Source organism: Trichechus manatus, unplaced genomic scaffold, assembly GCF_000243295.1.
Source record: "Trichechus manatus latirostris isolate Lorelei unplaced genomic scaffold, TriManLat1.0 scaffold00026, whole genome shotgun sequence".
Lineage (NCBI taxonomy): Eukaryota > Metazoa > Chordata > Mammalia > Sirenia > Trichechidae > Trichechus > Trichechus manatus.
Window position 1 is genome coordinate 11,841,017 of NW_004443962.1, and position 19,770 is coordinate 11,860,786.

Here is a 19,770-nt window from a genome sequence, read left to right on the forward strand (position 1 = left end):
TGGTAGGTGAATTATATCACAATAAAGCTGTTTAAAAAAAAATGTTCAAGTTCTCCAAAGTTTATCAGAAACCCTCAGAACAAAGTTCATATTTACCATTTCTTTATCTCTCAGTGTTTCTAGTTTAACATCCACTTTTGGTCTCTTTAGATTCCTTACTATTATGCTTGCCAGCTCAATGACATTAAAAAGGTTAAAAAGAAAACAAAAACATTTTGTTTATTTCAGGAAGAATTATTCAGGGCATCCAATCTTCTAAAATTCCTGTAACTGATGTTTATTACTCTTAGTTTAAATACTTTTCCTATTTATTTTGCTATATTCAGCTTATATAATTTAAAAAAATCTGTTAGTTTCTTTGGGAACAAACTGAATTTATAGATTAACATGTGGGGAATTAACATCTTTACTATATTGAATATACCTATGCAGCAATAAGGTAGGTTTTTAATTTATTCAAGTCTCCTTTATGTCCCTGAGAAGAAATAATACTTCATATTTATTTTAAGGTTTACTGCCAGTTATTTTTGTGGGTGCTGTTATTCTACTCATCCATTATATTTTGCTTTGTATATAGAATTCTATTATTATTATTAATAGTTTTTCTAAGTAGTTTTTGTTTATTAGATGTGCAATTACATTATCTAAAAATAACTAATTCTGAATTCTATTTCTGTATTTTTATATATCATATTTATTTTTCAAGTCTAAATACGTTCATTCATATTTCCAGAAAAGTGTCAAAAAAGAGTGATGATTGTGGATATCCCTGTCCCATTTCTGCATAATAGAAAGCAACAATTTTGCTATTAAGTATTTTGATAGATTTAGTTTAAGATCATGTAAGCAGATATGCGGTGTGTGTTCAGCTGAGGGCATTGTGACTGAAGAATACGTATTTGAATCCATTACAATTTACACTGAAAAGAAGATCACTTGTGCAGCACCAGCAGAAACCAGCTACAAGGGTAATACCATCAGAGGGCATAGCTCAAGTGAAACAGGTGCTGATCCTGCCTCATTAGCTGTGGCCACCTACCTCTTATCCCACCATTATTTAAGAATCTGAGCTTTAGATCAAACCTATCTTTGCAGTATAGAAAATTTTGAAATGTAGAAAAATAATGAAGTATTTCTAAATAGGATTTCCCAGTTTAGGAGACACAGTGGCAGGGGGAGGGAGGGAGACAACAAAACTATATTTTATAGTAGATACAACCTTACATTGACAATATTCAATATACATTCCAAGATAAAGGAAAATGTGAGTCATTGTTATGAAGAGAGGCCAACTCTGAGGTGAACCAGATGTTGGTATTATGAGACAAAGAGTTAAATTAGCTGTTATAACTAAGCTCAGTGAGGTAAAGGGAAATGCACTCACAATGAATGAAAAGAGGAAATCTCAGCAGAGAAACAGAAATATTAAAAAATATCTGAAAAAAAAAAGTTATAGGCTTAATAGTAGAATGGTAATGATAGAGGAAAAGAGCAGTGAAATTGATGATAAATCAATAGAAATTAACCAATCTGAAATACCAAAAATTTTGACAGGCAGGTAGCTGTGTCCCAGAAAGAGAGGAAAGAGAGAGAAGAATCAAAGAAGAATATTTAAAGAAACAATGGCTGAAGACTTCCCAAATTTTATGAAGTATATAAGTGTATAGATTTAAGAAGCTCAAAACCCTAAACAGAATAAATTAAAAGAAAGTAAGTCTAGGCACATGATAGTCACATTGATGAAAGTCAAAGATACAAATAAAATTTTGAAGGTAGCCCAAAAGTGGCATATTATATACAGAGGAAGCACAATTTGAACGTCCATAGATTTTGTATTCAGAAATTATGGAGATCGGAAGATCAGGTAATAACATCTTTAAAATGTTCAGTGCTTACAAAAAAAAAAAGACCTGTCAACCCAGAATTCTACAACCAGTAAAAATTTTCTTCAAGAATTAAAGTAAAAAAGTAATATACAGAGAATTCATTTCCACCAGAATGGCACAGTATGAAATGCTAAATGATGTTCTTGTATTTTTAGTAAAAAATGAACAGCACTAAAAATGATAAATATCAGAGACAAAACAAAAGACTATTTTTTCTCTTAATTAACCGAAAGATCAGCGGTTCAAACCCACCAGACGCTCCACAGGAGAAAGATGTGGCAGTCTGCTTCTGTAAAGATTACAGCCTAGCAAACCCTATGGGGCAGTTCTACTCTGTCTTACAGGGTCGCTATGATTTGGGATTGGCTTGATGGCAATGGGTTTGGTTTTGCTTTTATAGGATACAGCTAAAGTGGTACTTAGAGAAAATTATTTTAGAAAATAAAAATTGCTGAAAAGTAATGAATTCCAACTTAAGAAGTAAGACGGAACAAAATAAACCCAAAGAATATAAACAGATAGATGTGACAACGGATGCCTCTATTCTCAAAGTCACTGGTACTTGCTTAACCATGTCATGATGAGGCAGCAGTAGTTTAATCTAATTAATACGTTTTGAGAGACACAGATGCTGATGTGGATATACTATGGATACAGTCAAACACATGAAGTCTCAGATGTCCAATCAAACCAAAAAGAATGTCTATAGAAGTTGATTGTTGAGAAGAATAGAAGGAAATAAACAGAAAATTTATGAATAAATCATATCATCAATCATAAAAGGCACGGACATAGGGTGTTTTTTGAGGAAAACAAAGCAACCACAAAAGCAAATAGTTAATACTGACTTACATGTATAACAAACATCTGTTCTAGGTTTCCACAATGGCAATCTCTAAGTAAAGTATTTCTAAGTAAGCATCTAAGTGTAAACCTCTACACAAAGCATCTAGATTAAAATGTTGTAATAATTTAATAATTTACAGATAGAGTATGCAATTGTGGTAAAAGAAATGGAAGGTCAGCACAAGATGGAATGATTTTGAGAAACTTTGTGATCTATAAAACCAAACCCGTTGCCATCGAGTCGATTCCGACTCATAGCAACCCTACGGGACAGAGAAGAACTGTCCCATAGGGTTTCCAAGGAGTGGCTGGTGGATTCGAATTGCCGACCTTTTGGTTAGCAGCTGAGTGCTTAACCACTGCGTGACCAGAACACCTATTTTAGAAAATACACCACTATTTTCTAAATGTGACACTATATAACAAATGCTCAGAAACTAAAAAATATAATGTGTTTGATTAACTGTTAGGTTTTTTACCTATTTTTATAAACAATCTACAGTGTAATCTAAATATGGAACTTAGACAATCACCAATATTCTCTAAAATAATTTGGTCATGAATTATAGGTATTCATACATTTGAATGTTTTATTCTGCTCAGGTATGTAGACAGATCCAGCATGAATCCTAATTACCCCTTTTCAATGCAAATAGTAATGAGACAAATACAACCTACAAAAAAAAGAAAGGAAAGGAAAAATCACAGTCCTCATAATTTAGTGGAAGCAAATGGTAGAAATGGAAATAAACGGGAGAATCTAGAAAACAGTATATGAATTGGGTTTGAAAGTGAGGTCTATATAGTGCCATTCTCTCACTCGCTCCTCAACTCTTAAAACTGGTCAGATTTCCTATATTATATCCTCTGCTTCAAGTACATTAACCATTCATTTTTTGTTTGAGAAGGCCTTTATGTAATAAGCACAGCTTATAAAGTGGGAAAGTGGATGAACATGGAAAAGGGAAGAATAGAAAGTTTGGGGTATAATGTTGGGATCTGAAAGAGGTATAAGCCATGTCTTAGCACCTCTTCCTCCCAAACATACTATCACCTCTCCTACTTCAAGTCAAGGCACTGCATGTCCAGTGTTTATTACTTTTGAAAACATACATCTTACCATGTGGAATTGTGGTCTGGAGAGGGCGACTTGGACTTTTCAGGTTCCATAAAGTCAAGCTGCCATCTGAATGGCTGCACATGAACTGCTTGCCCTCATGGTGCCAATCAATTGAATGAATGGCCTAATAAAATAACAAAAATAAGAAGAGAAAAAAAAGTAGATACATCATTCTAATATTCCAAAGGAAAACTATTCAGACACAAATTTATTATAGTAATAACACTTAAACATGTAAGGTGATTTTTTTCAGATACAGCTCAGACTACATGAGGCTTCAACCCTCTACAGACTTATAAAAGGCTACAAAAACTCATTTCCTTAGATAAAGAAGAGTTAAATTTCCTATCACACAGCCTGTCAATTACAGAGAGGAATTAGAATTCGGAGCTTTTTATTGATATCCCATGTCCTTTGTGTATCTTATAACCTTTTTTAAAAAATTATTCACATAGAGAGTCAAGGTGATCAGAAGACAATTTATAATAGAGGCCTATTTTCATTTAAAGTAGCCTATTTTTAAAAATGATTTAAATAAGATCTAGCGTCTGAGGGCTTACTTTGTGCCAGACCTCATGGTAAGCACGTATCTCATTTAATCCTGTAAGTATTATTTTTCCAATATACACAAGATAAAATGGACCTAGAGAGACTGAGAAATGCAGGTTACACCTTCAAAACTAAGCTCTAACTACAAACAATGAGAGAGGGAAAATGGGTATAAATAAAACATAATTAGATATATAAATATTATGGAGTCCTGGTGGCGTAGCAGTTAAGAGCTCGGCTGCTAACCAAAAGATCAGCAGTTCAAATACACCAGCACTCCTTGGAAACCCTGTGGAGCAGTTCTACTCTGTCTTACAGGGTCGCTATGACTCGGAACCAACTCAGCAGCACCTACCAACAACATAAGTATTATTAGAGTTATAGATAATTCATGGCTAGAGTAATCATTAAACATATAAAGAAAATACAATATGAGCTGTGACTCAAAAAGATATGTAAGATTTGATCAAATGGAAAAAGCAACATGAAACTCTGGAACCTTGTTTTCTCTCATCCTGGCCTCCATTACTAGTCAGAGACTTCTTTTTTGCCAGGGTCCAGCAGAGGTAGTTTGAGAAGACACGCAGGTTCTTCTTCGTCTCCTCTTCTGCTTATTTCTTCCCCTTTCTGTAGCTGGTTCACAGGAAGTTTCATTTCTTATTTCTTCTCATATATGTGAACTTTGATGAATTTCACTCAATTTAAAGTTTTCTCAGACTGCTTCGCCACCAATGGCGAAGGCAGAGAAAGCATCCCTAACCCTTCTCCCTATCCTACTGAATTTCAACCTACTGAAGAAGACAGATATATAAATAATAGCTATAATACAAAGCCAAAATAAGTGAGTAATATAAAAGACATGTAATTACTGTATAGAACAATAGGCATGTGCATGTAAAAGCAGTTTGTTGTTAGAGAAAAGGATGTCAGATAGTGAGCTGCCATTTGAATTGACTTGATGAATAAACATTCAATTTTATTTTTTTAATGTACCTTACTTCTTTCTTTTAAAAAAGAACAGGTTTACTGAAGAAAAAAAATACAACACAACTAATACAGGAAAAAAAAAATTTAAAGATGGAAAGCTGAATTTGGAAGATAAACATAAACGCTATCCAGTTTAGTCAACTCAGGGTTTCACTGAGTTTCCTGGAAACAAAAGAAAAAGGAAACCCAAAAAAGCTGAGTAACGATCTGAAAAAAAGGAAATATAGCAGTTCCTCAAGAAACTAAACGGTTTTCCTCAGGCCAAACTCCCAGGGATTTAGCTGTGAAAGATTATTTAACGAGTATTGATGTAATGAAGAAAAGTTTCACAGCTAATATGGAAGTAAAACTCATATAGTTATTTCTGAAAATAATATTTGATTTATAAAACAAAACTCTCAATTTATCAATGGCTATCCATCAAGAGGCTAGTTAAATAATCTAAGTAGCTTTATAGTGGCTAAAAAATTAATAGGATTTTGATATACAAAAGAGTAAAAAAGAAAGTTCATGATGCGGAATTAGCAGGAACAAAGGCTTAGAGGTGGGAAACGGTATGTATAGGAGATAGTGGAGCCCTGGTGGCGCAGTGGTTAAGAGCTAGCTGCCTGCTAACCAAAAAGTTGGCAGTTCAAATCCACCAGCAGCTCCTTGGAAACCCTATGGGCAGTGCTACTCTGTCCTATAGGGTCGCTATGAGTCGGAATCAACTTGACGGCAACGGGTTTGATTTTGGTACAGGAGATAGTGAGTGTGAGGTAAAGAATTTACCTTGTGGTCTTTGTCTTTATTTCCTGAGAGCTAACTCTAAGCCCTCGGAATTTCTTGAGTAATTAAGGTACCTCTGTTATCTAAACAACACCTGATGATCTGTACAAATGAGTGGGGGACTCGCCAGGCCAGAGAGACCACCTTGTAGCCTGATATCAGCTAATCTCAGGGAGGGAGGGGAGCGTGATTTAATCAATCATGCCTATGCAATAAGGCCCTAATCATGACTATGTAACGAGGCCTCAATCATGACTATGCAATACGGTCCCAATAAAAGCTCTGGACATGGAAGCTCCATGGGTTACCTGGCTGGGGAAAGATACTAATGCACGTGAGACATTAAGTCAGAACCAGGCAGCTATCCAATGACAAAATAGTGTGCCATTTCTACATGGAAGCTTTGCGTTAGGTATCCTTCCGAACTTTGCCCGGTGCATCTCTTCTTTGTGGTGATCCTCACCTCTATCCTTTTTGTTATAATAAATCTGTGATGGTAAGTATGGTACTTTCCATGAGTTCTGTGAGTCATTATAGTAAATTATCAAACCCAAAGGAGTAGTGGGAGCCAGCAGATCAGAAATGAAGGAGTCCAGAGGGACTCCTGAGCTTACAGCTGGCATTCTTAAGCAGTAGTGAGAAAATTGCAAATCTATGCCAGCAGGCTAAAAGTGAGGGCGTAGGGTGGACTCCCAAACTTGTGGCTGGCATCTGCCTATTTAGTACTCTGAAGGAAGGTGTCCTTTTAACTTGTGAGAGCTGAGTAGAACTGCCCCATAGGGTTTCCAAGCCTGTAATCTTTACGGAAGCAGACTGCCACATCTTTCTCCCGTGGAGTGGCTGGTGGGTTCGAACCACCAACCTTTCAGTTAGCAGTCAAGCACTTAACCACTGCACCACTAAGGCTTCTTCTCCAGGTGGGTAGGGACAGAGAAAGAAGTGCCACATGGCCAGCTGGTGTCAGAACTGATCAGGGAGGTAAAAAGTGGGGATTCGATTGATTTTCACATTTTTATTTATTTGATTTGAGGTTACCATTCTACGTAGTGAGTAGTATGTCTGAAGAATGAGGACTTTGTAGAAGACTGCAGTAAATTAAACTAAAGGCAAAAGATAGCACTAGGGCCTTAAATCTCATGTCAAAAAATGGAGACTTTACATTATTGGCACTTGGGAGCCATTCAAAGGTTCTGAGACAGAGAATTACATGATTTAACTATGTATTAAAATTATAATCTTGGTACTGAAGGATATAATAAAATGGTGAGAGATCAGAGGAAAGGTGACTAGTTAAGAGGCTCTTTGAACTGCCCAGGCCAATGATAACAACCTAAACTAGGACACTGGAAGAGGGAATAAAAAAAGAAGCAATCAATGAGAGACAATATAAAAACGGATCAAGATTGCAAGACTGTTTGCATTTGATATATGAAGAAGAAGAGTCAAATATGACTCTGGGGATCCTAAACTGGATTAGCTGATCAAAAGTTTAAAACTGAAAAAGAGAACAAAAATGTTCAGGTCTTTTAAATACAAATTCAGTGCCAACTGGGATCTTCATTTGAACTTATCTAACAGATTGCTAGATATTTGGATCTAGAGCTCAGGAGAGAGGTAGGGACTAGAGATATACGGATTTTAAATTTATTAGCATAAAGGTAATATTTGAAATTATGGGCAAGGATAACAACATAAATGTAAATTGGAGGATGTAAGAAAAGAGACTGAAGATATAAATCCCTGAAGAGTGTAATTATAAGAAGAGCTAAAGAAATAGTAAGTGATTGAGAAAGATGGAATGAACAATGAAGTCAAAAGAGACAGATGAGGGAAGAAAGCATTTTAAGAGGGAGGGACTAAAGTAAAGCCACCGGGGTAGTGAGGAACTTTAAGACAAAGTAGGGATCACTATGTACAGTAATGAAGAGATCATTGGTGACTTATGAGAAACTATCTCAGACAAGTAAATGGGATGATTTCTAGATATGAGAAGTGCTGAGGAAAGTTAGAAAAGTTTACTAATATTCTATTAAATTGACAGGACATATAATTATTCATTAAGCAGATGACATATGTATACACATATACATATTATCATATAAATCAGTATTTAAAATTATTTCTAGGTATAAAGTAGGTATAATGGGGTACTTTAACTTAAAACCAAACCTGTTGCTGTCGAGTTGATTCTGACTCATAGTGACCCTAAAGGACAGAGTGGAACTGCCCCATAGGGTTTCCAAGAAGCGGCTCGTGGATCTGAACTGCTGACCTTTTGGTTAGCAGCCAAGCTCTTAACCACTGCACCACTAGGGCTCCAATGACTAACTTAAACCATTGCTAATCCTTTTTTAAACATTTCATTGCAAAATTATTTCTACTCACTTTCTAAGGTTAGAGGTCTTCCAGACTTTTTAAGGCTACAGGAAAACTTGCTGATTCATCATGTCCCTATGGATTTCCTTTTTAGCTGGTCTATTCCCAGTTCAGGAATCCCTGGTGGTGTAGTGGTTGAGTGCTAGGCTGCTAACCAAAAGGTCGGCAGCTCAAATCCACCAGGCACTTCTCAGAAACTCTATGGGGCAGTTCTACTCTGTCCTACAGTGTCACTATGAGCGGGAATCAACTCAAGAGCAAAGGGTCCGGTTTTTTTTTTTTTTTGGTATTCTCAATTCAAAAATGTGTGCTCAGTGGTTAAGTGCTCAGTTGTTAACCTAAAGGTAAGCAGTTTGAACCCACAAGTGGCTCCGTGAGAGAAAGATGTGGCAGTCTGTTTCTGTAAAGATTACAGCCTTGGAAACCCTATGGGGCAGTTCTACTATGTCCTATAGGATCGCTATTAGTCGAAATCGACTTAACAGTACACAACAACAACTCTCAGTTCATCTGGCTAAATCCATTATATTAGAACTCTTATCTAGCTTCTGGTCTTGAGAGAGGGAGAAATCTCCATTCTCCATCTTTAGACATACTTTGCATATTTAACAAAGGCAGAATACTGGCTACTTCCCTAGTACATTCTTTCTTTATGATTCAAGATGCCCTAGAAGTTCATCATAAAGAGCACAATCATATGACATCACCTGTCAGATTATTTTTCACCAACTATGATTAAATTATCCAGCTACTCTATCATTTATTTTTGAACTCTTTACCATTATGAAAACTAACTTGCATATACGGGAAAATTTTAGTTTGCCAGAACCACTAAGAAATGAATCATGCAGTTTATGAGGTATCTGAAGGCTTATATCTAAACACTAAACTTTAAAAAATTTAACTACTGTGAAGGGATGGAAAGGGGTACACAAAGTATCCCAGAGTAACTAGGAGTTCATTTGGTGGCATTTTCCATTCGATTCCATGAGGAAGTGTTCTAACAGAAATGCTGTTTTTTTTTTCTTTTCTATTTATACCAGTGCTGCCTTAAATGCTTTGGCACTCTTCCCATAAGCATGAGTGTTACTAAACAGAGATTTTTAAACTGTATTTTCCTCCTATCTTTCCCCAATCTTACGATTTTTTAAACTTAATTGAGAGCATAAATGATTGTGTTTATTTTCACAGCTACAAGAGGTAATTCCCCTTTCTCTCCTTTTGCCTCCAGCTTCACTGTGTTCACATCAGCCTCTTCTGAAGGGGGAGGTAATTAATGGCCTAGAATTAATCTCTGAACAACTGAATTGTCATCTCAGAGACTATTCCTTGACAGATGAGATCTCATTTTTTCCCCTAAATGAAAACATAATCAGGTCTCAATTATGTACTTACTTACTTCAACTTACTTCAAGATCTGACACTTATTATTAGGTATTACTATTTACAAAATCTCTCTCTATTCTAAGAAGGCAAGTATTAGAGGATAAGGCCTTTTAAACTGATCACTTAAACCTTTCTACCACAGGAAATGAATTTTCTAAGGAAGCTGTGAATAGTGTCTTTAGAGACCTTAAGACCAGTGAGACAAGACATAAGCATAGAGCCTACAGGAAGAAAAAGGAATTGAGGTAAATTTAGTGATGCAGTATAGATAAAAGACACCAAAGTATATAAAATGTCAAGCAGGGCCCAGAAATAATCAAGGCAGAATTCCCACTCAAGGAGAATAACCCAGACTTGGAACTTGTGCAAATACTGAAAGGAAGTGTACGACACTGGATCACAACTAGGCAGTTATCCAATAACAAAATACTGGTAAATTACAAAGCTTAAAGGTGAAAAACAGGCAAAAAGCCACAATATCCTTTCCAAATATTTCAACAGAAATCACTTACCTCATCATAATAAACTCGCAGTTCTGCCCTTTTAGATTTCAAGTCCCAGAATACTACAGTACCATTTTCATAACCGATTAGCAGCTGAAAAACATTAGAACAGTAATTTTCTTAATTTGAGCATTAATCTTAATTCACTTCAAATAAATGTTAATGTTAAAACAAATAAAATCATACTACATAATACAGCTGTATTTAGAATACCAATTTTTCTAGAACCTAAATATAGGTTTGCTAAATTTAAAAAATTGACAAATAAATTCTGCTTCAATATGAACATTTACCAATAGTCTCTGCCTGATTCCAAAGAGAATTTGAGGAAGCATGTAAATATATATGGTACAGTATAAAAATAAGTAAGAAAATCAGAGCAAAAGAAAAATAGTATAGAAAATAGATGAAATGGGATAAGTATACTGCACAATGTATATGACATTAAGTCCTATGCACTTGAAAAAATGTGGCCACAAATTTGGCTTCAAATTTCTATATGTCAAATCCTATTTTCTCTTTGACTTAATTCAGAATTTCAAACTGTTTGTTTATGAACTCTCAGAAGTTCACAAAGGTATTCTAGAGATTCATATAATTAAAAATAGTTGATATTAATTTTCTACTCTATTTTTTAAATTAATAAATGAGATAACAAAAAAATATTCTTTTTAAAGTAGAACAATTTGAGAACAGATAGCACTTATAAGATGACTGTATTCAAGACTCAGTCATTCAGCTAAACACTGCAGGCCATGCTGATGACTTTTACTATTATATGATCTTGAGTTATTATTTATAGCTGTATTTTATTAAATTTCATCTATAATTAGTTCAAAGGAAGAAGGATAAAAATAGGCCAATATCAAAATAACAATAATATTTCCTATGGATTTGTCTGAAGATGATTTTCTTGAAATCCATTAGTAGTAGTTCTCTGATGAAAGTTTTTATATAGTACATAAAGATGTTTTCAGTAATCCCCTCAAAACAGGTTAAAAACAGAAAATATGGTGGTGATTATAACCTATCTCTATATAGCATCCTGAGACCTTATTACTTTCCTCATCATTTTATAACAGGGCACAAAAAAATAATAAAAATAAACCAGCCAGTAGTTTTAACAGAAACTACATAGAATTTCAAATATCAGGTCATAAAGCTATCACATATATTTAAATGTTTGGTAATTAAACCAAACATACTTTAAAAATGACTTCACAAAAAAAATTTCAGCCTCTTTCATACTAATTTCAAAGTAAATGGCATACATGACTTGCTAAATGTCAAAATTAAATATACATTTAATTAACATTCTTTAAAATTAAAATTAATTTTCATAAAGCCATAAACACTGTAGTAATATATCTGTTTTAACTGCAAATCAATTCTTTTTACAAACTAGAGAAAATGATGAAACAATAAAACCAACTCCTACGAAATCTGTGAGACTATGAGAAAGAGATTTGTAAATTTAAAAAGTTTGGAAAATTTAATGAAAGCAAAAAAATGAATAATACATCCTTTCAAATTTTGAGCCCCAAGATGTAATAAAATTATATTTTAAAACATTACTATATTTTTTCAAAGCCAACCTCTGAAAAATAAGTTACTGTGTTCTATAACATTTCTAGCCAATAGCCCCAGTAAATCACAAAATATAAAATACTAAACCTCAAAATGTCATAAATTATTGAGATAATTACATATCATTATGACTCAGGAAATATGAAAATGCATTAGAATCACACTTGATATTTCCAAGGCTTAGTCCCTCACTTCTTTCAGATATTCACTCAAATATAAACTCACATACCAATCTTTCACTGACCACCTTCTCTAATCCTGTCATTTTATATCCCCTTAATCTTCTTTATGTTTCTTAAAAGTATATATACATATATATACTGTTTTTAAAAATCTGTCTCTCAAAATAGAATGTAAGTGCCATGAAGGCAAAGAAGTGATATGTTCACTACTATATCCCCTACACCTGGAAAAGTGTCTGTACAAAATAAGTATTTGATAAACATTGATTATTAAATATGAAAGAAGCAAAATCATAGATAGTATATCTTCTAATAACAGTGCAATGAAATTAGAAATATATTATGAAAATATTTTAGAAACTAAAAAACATAACTCTAAATAATTAACAGTCAAAGAAGGAATCATAATGAAATGTATAAAATAGAACCAAACAAAAATGCCTCATACTGAAACTTGTGGGATACAGGTGAATCTTCATCAAGGGGGAAATTTACAGTTTTATAAATACATATGAAAAGAAGAAAAACTTAAAAATTACTTGATGATCTAAGCATTTGACTTTAAAAGGTCAGAAAAAAATAAACCTCAGGAAATAGAAGAAAAATAAAATAAAATGAGTCATTTTATCTAAGTCCAAAAGATCTCTTTTCATTTATTTAAATATGCTTGTATATCTTTCAGGAAGTTTGAAAGTTTTCCCAATAGAGGTTTTCTTGTTAATTTTATAGCTAATTATTTTGACTTTTTTGTTGCTATTCATACGGGATCTTCTCTTCATTATCTTTTCTAAAAAGGTATTGTTTCTATACTTGGATTTTAGTATGTTACCTTCTAAATTTTTTTACTGTTTGTATTCGCTTTGATTTTCTTAGGCATTCCAAGTATCTTATCGTATAATCTAAAACAGAGATGGTTTTACTTCTTCTGTTCCAATTTTTATGCCTCTAACTATGCTTGTCAAATTGCATTGGCTAAAACATCCTATAGTGTTAAAAATAGTGCAGAGGGTGAACATCTTTGCCTTCTTCCTGACTTTAGTGACAATAACATTAAGAAAGATCCTAGTTTCTGGAGAGTTATGTATATTTAAATCATGTTAAATAAGTGTAAACTGATTAATATTGTATAAATTTCTTTTATCAGGAATAAGTGTTTTTTCAGTAAACATTAAAGTTTAGCATACATAGAAAAAGTTCACAAATTATATATGTGTAGTCAATGAATTATGATGAAGTGAACATAACCCAAAAAACCACTATCCAGGTCAAAAGATAGAACAATACAAGCAACTCAGAAGCCTATTTTATACCCTTACTCAGTCAATATTCTCATTCTCTTCTTTAACTATAACCATTATACTGACTTCTAATACTCTAGGTTACTGCTACTGTTTTTTTTAATTTTATATCAATGGAATTATGCATTTTATACATACATACGTACATATATATATATATATATATATATATATATATTCTCTCTGGCTTCTATTTCCAAGAATTTGTATCAGTAGTTAATTCACTTACATTACTGTAATATTATTCCATTGTTTGGTTATGACATTACCACAATTTATTATTTATTCTGCAGGAGATTTAATAACACTGCTATGAACAAACCTGTACATGTCTTTTGGTGAACACATGTATGTATTTCTGTCAGTTATATACTGATCCATAGAGTATGAGTATGTTTAACTTTAATAGTCTATAGTAGGCATCTTTGTCTCTTATTACAAAAGTAAAACTTTCATTAATTCACCATTAAGTATTTTCATAGTTTTCTGTGAATTAATGAAGTTCGTACTAATGAAGTTCCTTTCCTTACTTACTGTACCAAGATATTTTCGTTTATCAGGAACGGGAGCAAAATTTTATTAAATGCTTCTTATGTATCTACTTTTATGTTCATATTTTTCTCCTTTATTATGTTAATATGCGAATATATTGATTGATTTAAAAAAGTTAAACCAACTTTGCATTCCTGAGATGAACTCAAATTTATTGGGATTCTTTGTGCCTTATCATTTATTCTTGATCACACTTGCCAGAAATATGCCGATTTTATTAGTATTTTCAAAGAATTAACTTTTGTTTTGGCTAATGCACTATATTTTTGTTTCCTATCTTTTAACTTCTGTTCTTTTTATTAACTTTATTCTACTTTCTTTTGGTTTAATTCACTATTTTTACATTTAGCTGAGTTGGACACTAATATAATTGATTTTCAGCTTTAATAAACCTTCTAATAAATGCAATGAAAGCTATAAATTTCCCTCTAAGCACAGCTTTAGCTATATTCCATGAGTATTGATATGCTATATTTCCATTGTAATTTAGTTTAAAATATATTTTAATTTCTATACTGATTTCTTCTTTGACATATATAAGTTATTCAGAAGTGTAGTGCTAGTTACTAAGCAGTTGGGGGATTTCCTATTTATCTTTTTCTTATTGATGCCTTGTTAAGCTCTCCTATGGTTAGAGAATATATTATGTATTATTTTAATCCTCTGGAATTTATTGAGACATGTTTTTGGTTCAGTAGATGGACAATTTTGGTAAATACTCAATATGCACTTGAAAATAATGTGTAGTCTGCAGGTATCTGATGTAACGTACTGTGTATGTTAATTTTCAATTAGGTTAACTTAGTTAATCGTTCAAATTTTCATTATCCTCACTATTTCTTTGCTCGTTCTCTCAGTGAGTAAAGAGAAGTATGTAAAAACATCCTATGATAATTGTGAATTTGACTATTTTTCCTTTTAGTTTGGTCAAATTTGCTTTATATACTTTAGTCCTGTCAAATTATACACAGAAACACATCAAAGAAAACATGGTTCTGATATGCGCAAGTTTCAGTTAGCACAGTATCAAGCAAAGCGATCACAGCCAGTATAGTATAAAGCTATGTTATTATGTGCATACAAATTTAAGACTGTTGCATCTACTGAATTGACTCTATTTCCATTACAAAATCTTCCTCTTCATCCTTAGAAATAATTCTACCCTTAAAGTCTACTTCTCTGATATTGATATAGCTATATCAGTTTTCTTTGGTTAGGGTTTGCATGCTGTATCTTTTCCATCCTTTTATATTCGACTTTTCTAAATCCTTAGGCTTAAAGTGTGTCTCTCATAAAAGCATATTGTTGTTTTTATACAGTCTGCAAATTATTGTCCCTTAATTAGTCTATTCAATCTATTTATATCTAATATAACTGCTGATATATTTTGGAACAAATCTACCTATTTGTTTTATATTTGTCCCATCTGCTTAATATTCCCTTCTCTCTCTCTTTGTTTTTCATTTTCTTCTGAATTGTTGTTGCTGTTGTTAAGTGCTGTGGAATCAGTTCTGACTCATAACAACCCTACTTACAACAGAACAAAATAGTCCTTTTTTATTATCCCAGTTTCCTCCTCTATTAATTTATCCACTATATAAACATTTATTATTCTTTTAGTGTTAACCTCCAGATTACAAAGTGTTTCAATGATTTATCAAAGTCTGATGTACTTTGCCCATTTGCTATTCCCTTGACCTTGGAACTTTAATTCAACAGACCTCATCCTGACTTCTGAATTTTTTTCCTTGTATTTTAATTCTTGAGATATTATGCCCCAGAAGTTGTTTTTTTTAATATAAAATATTCCCTTGGATTTATTCATGTTTGCAGCTCTTCGTTAATGCCTTTATTATCTCTGTTCTTTTACTATGGATTACATTCATTTTCTTAAAGAGGTTTTTCCGTTTTTTTCCTAAGTGAAGGCTTTGTTTGCTGATAATACTTTAACTTGATGACATTTTTGAAGGATATTTTTGTGGGGTGTGGAATTCTGTGTAGGCAGTTGCTTATTTTTTCCTAGCACTCTGACATCACTCTATTTTCCTCATTTTTCTGTTGAGATGTAAGTTATTAGTCTTATGATTTTTGCTTTCTATACTTTGACTGCATTTAAGATTTTTCTATTTGATTTTGATTTGCCTAGTTGAAGTTTAATTTTTATTATTTCTGTTTGGAGTCTGTAGTGTATCTTGGATTTATGACATCTTTAATCTGTTTTGGAAGATTAACATCCATTGGTTTTTCAAATATTGCTGCTCTCCCATTCTCTATCCTCTCCTTCTGGAACTCTAATTACACATATATTAACACCTTTTCACTATGTCTCAAATGCTTTTTATCTTTTTGTCTCCATGTCTTAGTCTAGATATTTTCTTCTGATATGTATTCCAGGTCACTAATTCTCTCTTTAGTTATTTATAATCATTTATTTTTTTCCATTCTGGAATTTTGATTCTATTCTCTATAAACATTTCAGTCACAGTTATTTTAAAGTTCATGTTTGATAACTGCTATTTTAACCTCCTGTTGGTGTCTACTTTCTGTTGGTTCTATTAGTTCCTGGTCTATTCTTATTTTTGTGTACACCATGTTATTTTTAATTTGAGTATGGAGGCTATGTATGGGGAAAATGTAGGGATAATTAGAGGCTCAGGATGGTGTCTTCTGCTTCCAGAAAAGATTTACCTTTGTTTTTGATAGACAGTCTAAGGCAGATTAATTTAAACCACAAAAGGATTAAGATAGTGTTAACCAGAATTTTAGTCACTTAGAGGGCTGGTATGTTTCCAGTTCAACCTTACTCATGGGGTATATCCCTTTAGAGTCACAACTCAAAGCTTGGAGAGATTACCAGAGCCCCTTATTTTTGGCTAGCCTGAACTCCATTTTTATCCCTGCTACCTTCCTGCCCCATACAACTGCAGAAAAACTGCTTAGCTTCTCAGTCACTTTCTATTTAGTAACTAAGTCTCTCAGCCACTGTTTCCAAAGAGATGAATGCCTAGAGGGGAAACATGATGCCAAATGTTTGGTTTAGCTCTCTAGTCTTCTTTTCTCCCTGGGATTTAGAACCCACAAATCTTCTTTGCCTTAGTCACTCTCTGGTGCCTTCAGACAGATTTTTAAAATATTTTGTGTAGATATGCTAGTTCTCCCAGTGGGAGGGCTGATCTGACACAAGGTACTGTGTGATTATCAAAAGTGGAAATATCAGAGGTGTTAATTTTTATTCAAAGACCTTTTCAGCATCAATGGAGGTTATCATAATTTTCTTGAGATCTTAGCAAGGTAAATTATATTAATGGATTTTCTAATAATATCTATCCTTGTATCTCTGGAATAAAACACCACTTGTCACAATGTGTGTGTGGGGGTGGGGGTGTGTGGGGGTGTGTTTAACATGCTATTGGATTTTGTCTATTAATATTTTATGTAAAACTTCTCCATTAATATTAATAAGTCCAATAAATCCATGGTATTCTTTTTGTGCAATATTTATCAGGTATAGTTGTCATTCTTATAACTGGTTCATAAAAACAATTTGGAAAAAATAATTTTAACTATACTTAGAACAGAAATTAGTAAGTTTTTTCTGTAAAGAGCCAGATAACAAATATCTTAGGCTTCCTTGGCCCTACAGTCTCTGTTGCACTCAATTCTGTTGTTGTAGTGCAAAAGCAGCCACAGACAATATGTAAATGAATGAGTACAGTTGTGCGCCATTAAAACTATATTTACATAAATAGGAGGCAGACCACTGGTCATAGTTTGTCAATCTCTGCTTTGAACATTTTATATAGCATGTGGGATTATCTAGTCTTTGAAAATTTATTAAAATTTCCCTGTTAACCCATCTGGGCCTGGAACTTTTTGGTGGAAGTAGTAATTTGATAGCATTCCCATTTTCTTCTTTAAACTCTCGGTCCCCACTGGTGTCAAGTTTGACAAACTTATTTCCCTAGGAAATTATCCATTTTATCTAGAATTTCAAATCTATCTGCCTGTAGTTGTGCAAAATAATTTAATTACCTTAGTTTTATTGTGTTTCCCCTTTGTTTTGTGTATTATTTTGTATAACTTTGTTTTCGCTCTATTTTTCTTGATTAGCTTAAACAGTAGTTTGTATATTTTGTTTATGTTCTTTTCAAAGAACCAGCATTTTGATTAATTTATACTATAGCTTAAAATCAAGAGAACTCCTTAAAGTTCTGTTTATAACTTTATATGTCTCTCCTGCTGCTTCCTTTTGCTTCATTTTGTCATTCCTTTCCCATCTTTTGAGTTGGAATTCATTTATTTTAACAATTAGTTTTTATTGATATAAGTGTTAAAGGCTATGAATTATTTTATGTTCACTGCTTTCATTATATACAATAGACTATATATTAAAACAACCATTGCCGTCGAGTCGAGATAGTATTTTATTATTGCTATTTTTTGTAAATTCTTCAATTTTAATTTGTATTTTCTATTTGAGCTAATAGTTGTTTAATAAAGAGTTTTAAAATTTCCAAGTGGAAGAGAATTTCCATTTTTGGATTTTTTTTATTATTGTATCTCACTCTCCATGTGAAATGCACTATCAAGTGTATTGTTGTGGCTCTACCAAATGTGAGGATTTTTTTCACCACTGTCATTCACGGTCACCCCTCAGTGGAGATGTAATTGAGCAGCAATCTATGTCCAGCTAGTGCCAAGTAATTATCTGACCTGTGTGAACCAGCCCTGAATTCTCTTTCCTCTTCCGTCAGTTGGTTTTAGATACTCCCCTCTCCATTCCATGGAGCATAGATGTGGGTTGAGAGAAAGGCATTATTGCAACAGATGTAGGTGACATGAGATTCTGGGCCCCTATTCTCTAATTTACTCATGCCTGCTGAATGGCTGAAGACTGATCTCCTGAGTATACTACTTCCATTGCAACATGGATTGTCATTTCCCCCACCCAATCTTATGACTTGTTGGATACAATAACATCTAACTCATGATAGACACCTCAGATTACATAGTAATTTGGTGTCCTATGGTTAGATGTTTAATCTCTACAAGACCCCAGTAGCATGCCATTTTCACAGTAGCTGTTGTGACTCTCTTATTGGGCTTTCTAATAGAGCATTCTTATCTCCCTGATACATTAAGCTACATCAGATCTACTAGATCACAGATTCCAAGTGGATATATAGCTCGTAAAGAAGCTTGGACTTGGTGAAGAGCCCTCTTTTTCTCTGGGCCCCACTCAACACTAGCAGACTTTTGGGTAACCTAAAAAATGATTTGGAGTAGTAATTTCAAGGGAATTATACACTATCATCCAAATCCAAAAAGGCCCACCAAATGGTGTGATAACTCTCTTAGTGTGGAGAAGTACAACAGTTTATGTTTTACTTTAGAAGAGATGTCCCTGTCTGTCCCAGACCACTAGACCTCAAAAGTGTCACTTGTGGGGCATGCTCCTGGATCTTTATGGGTTTTCTTCCCACTCTTTTGGCATGTGAGTCTTATCAGTGATATAGGTACTTGCTGTTTCTGCTCACCAGATCCTATTAGGGTGATGTAATCAATATAAAGTGGACTAGCACACTTTCTAAAAGATATTAAGATAATCAAGATTGCTGAGGATTATGTTTATGACAGAGAGCAGGAAAAAAGAAAAGCACACACTTGGGGAAGATTGTCAAGTGATAATTCCTATCTCTTCCTTGTAGAAGCAAACTTCTTTTGATCCTC

At 33.5% G+C, this 19,770-nt stretch overlaps 1 protein-coding gene across 2 annotated transcripts in view; it reads right to left on the reverse strand.

Moving 5' to 3' along the window:
• The window catches only part of STXBP5L (syntaxin binding protein 5L), a 399,309-nt gene that overhangs the window by 246,329 nt on the left and 133,210 nt on the right, over positions 1 to 19,770 (reverse strand). For both annotated transcript variants that reach the window (XM_004373644.3, XM_004373645.2), the window contains exons 7-8: positions 10,431 to 10,514; positions 3,853 to 3,976 (exon numbers count right to left, since the gene is read on the reverse strand). In XM_004373644.3, coding sequence (XP_004373701.1) covers positions 3,853 to 3,976; positions 10,431 to 10,514 — 208 coding nt within the window. The remainder of the gene's footprint in view (positions 1 to 3,852; positions 3,977 to 10,430; positions 10,515 to 19,770) is intronic.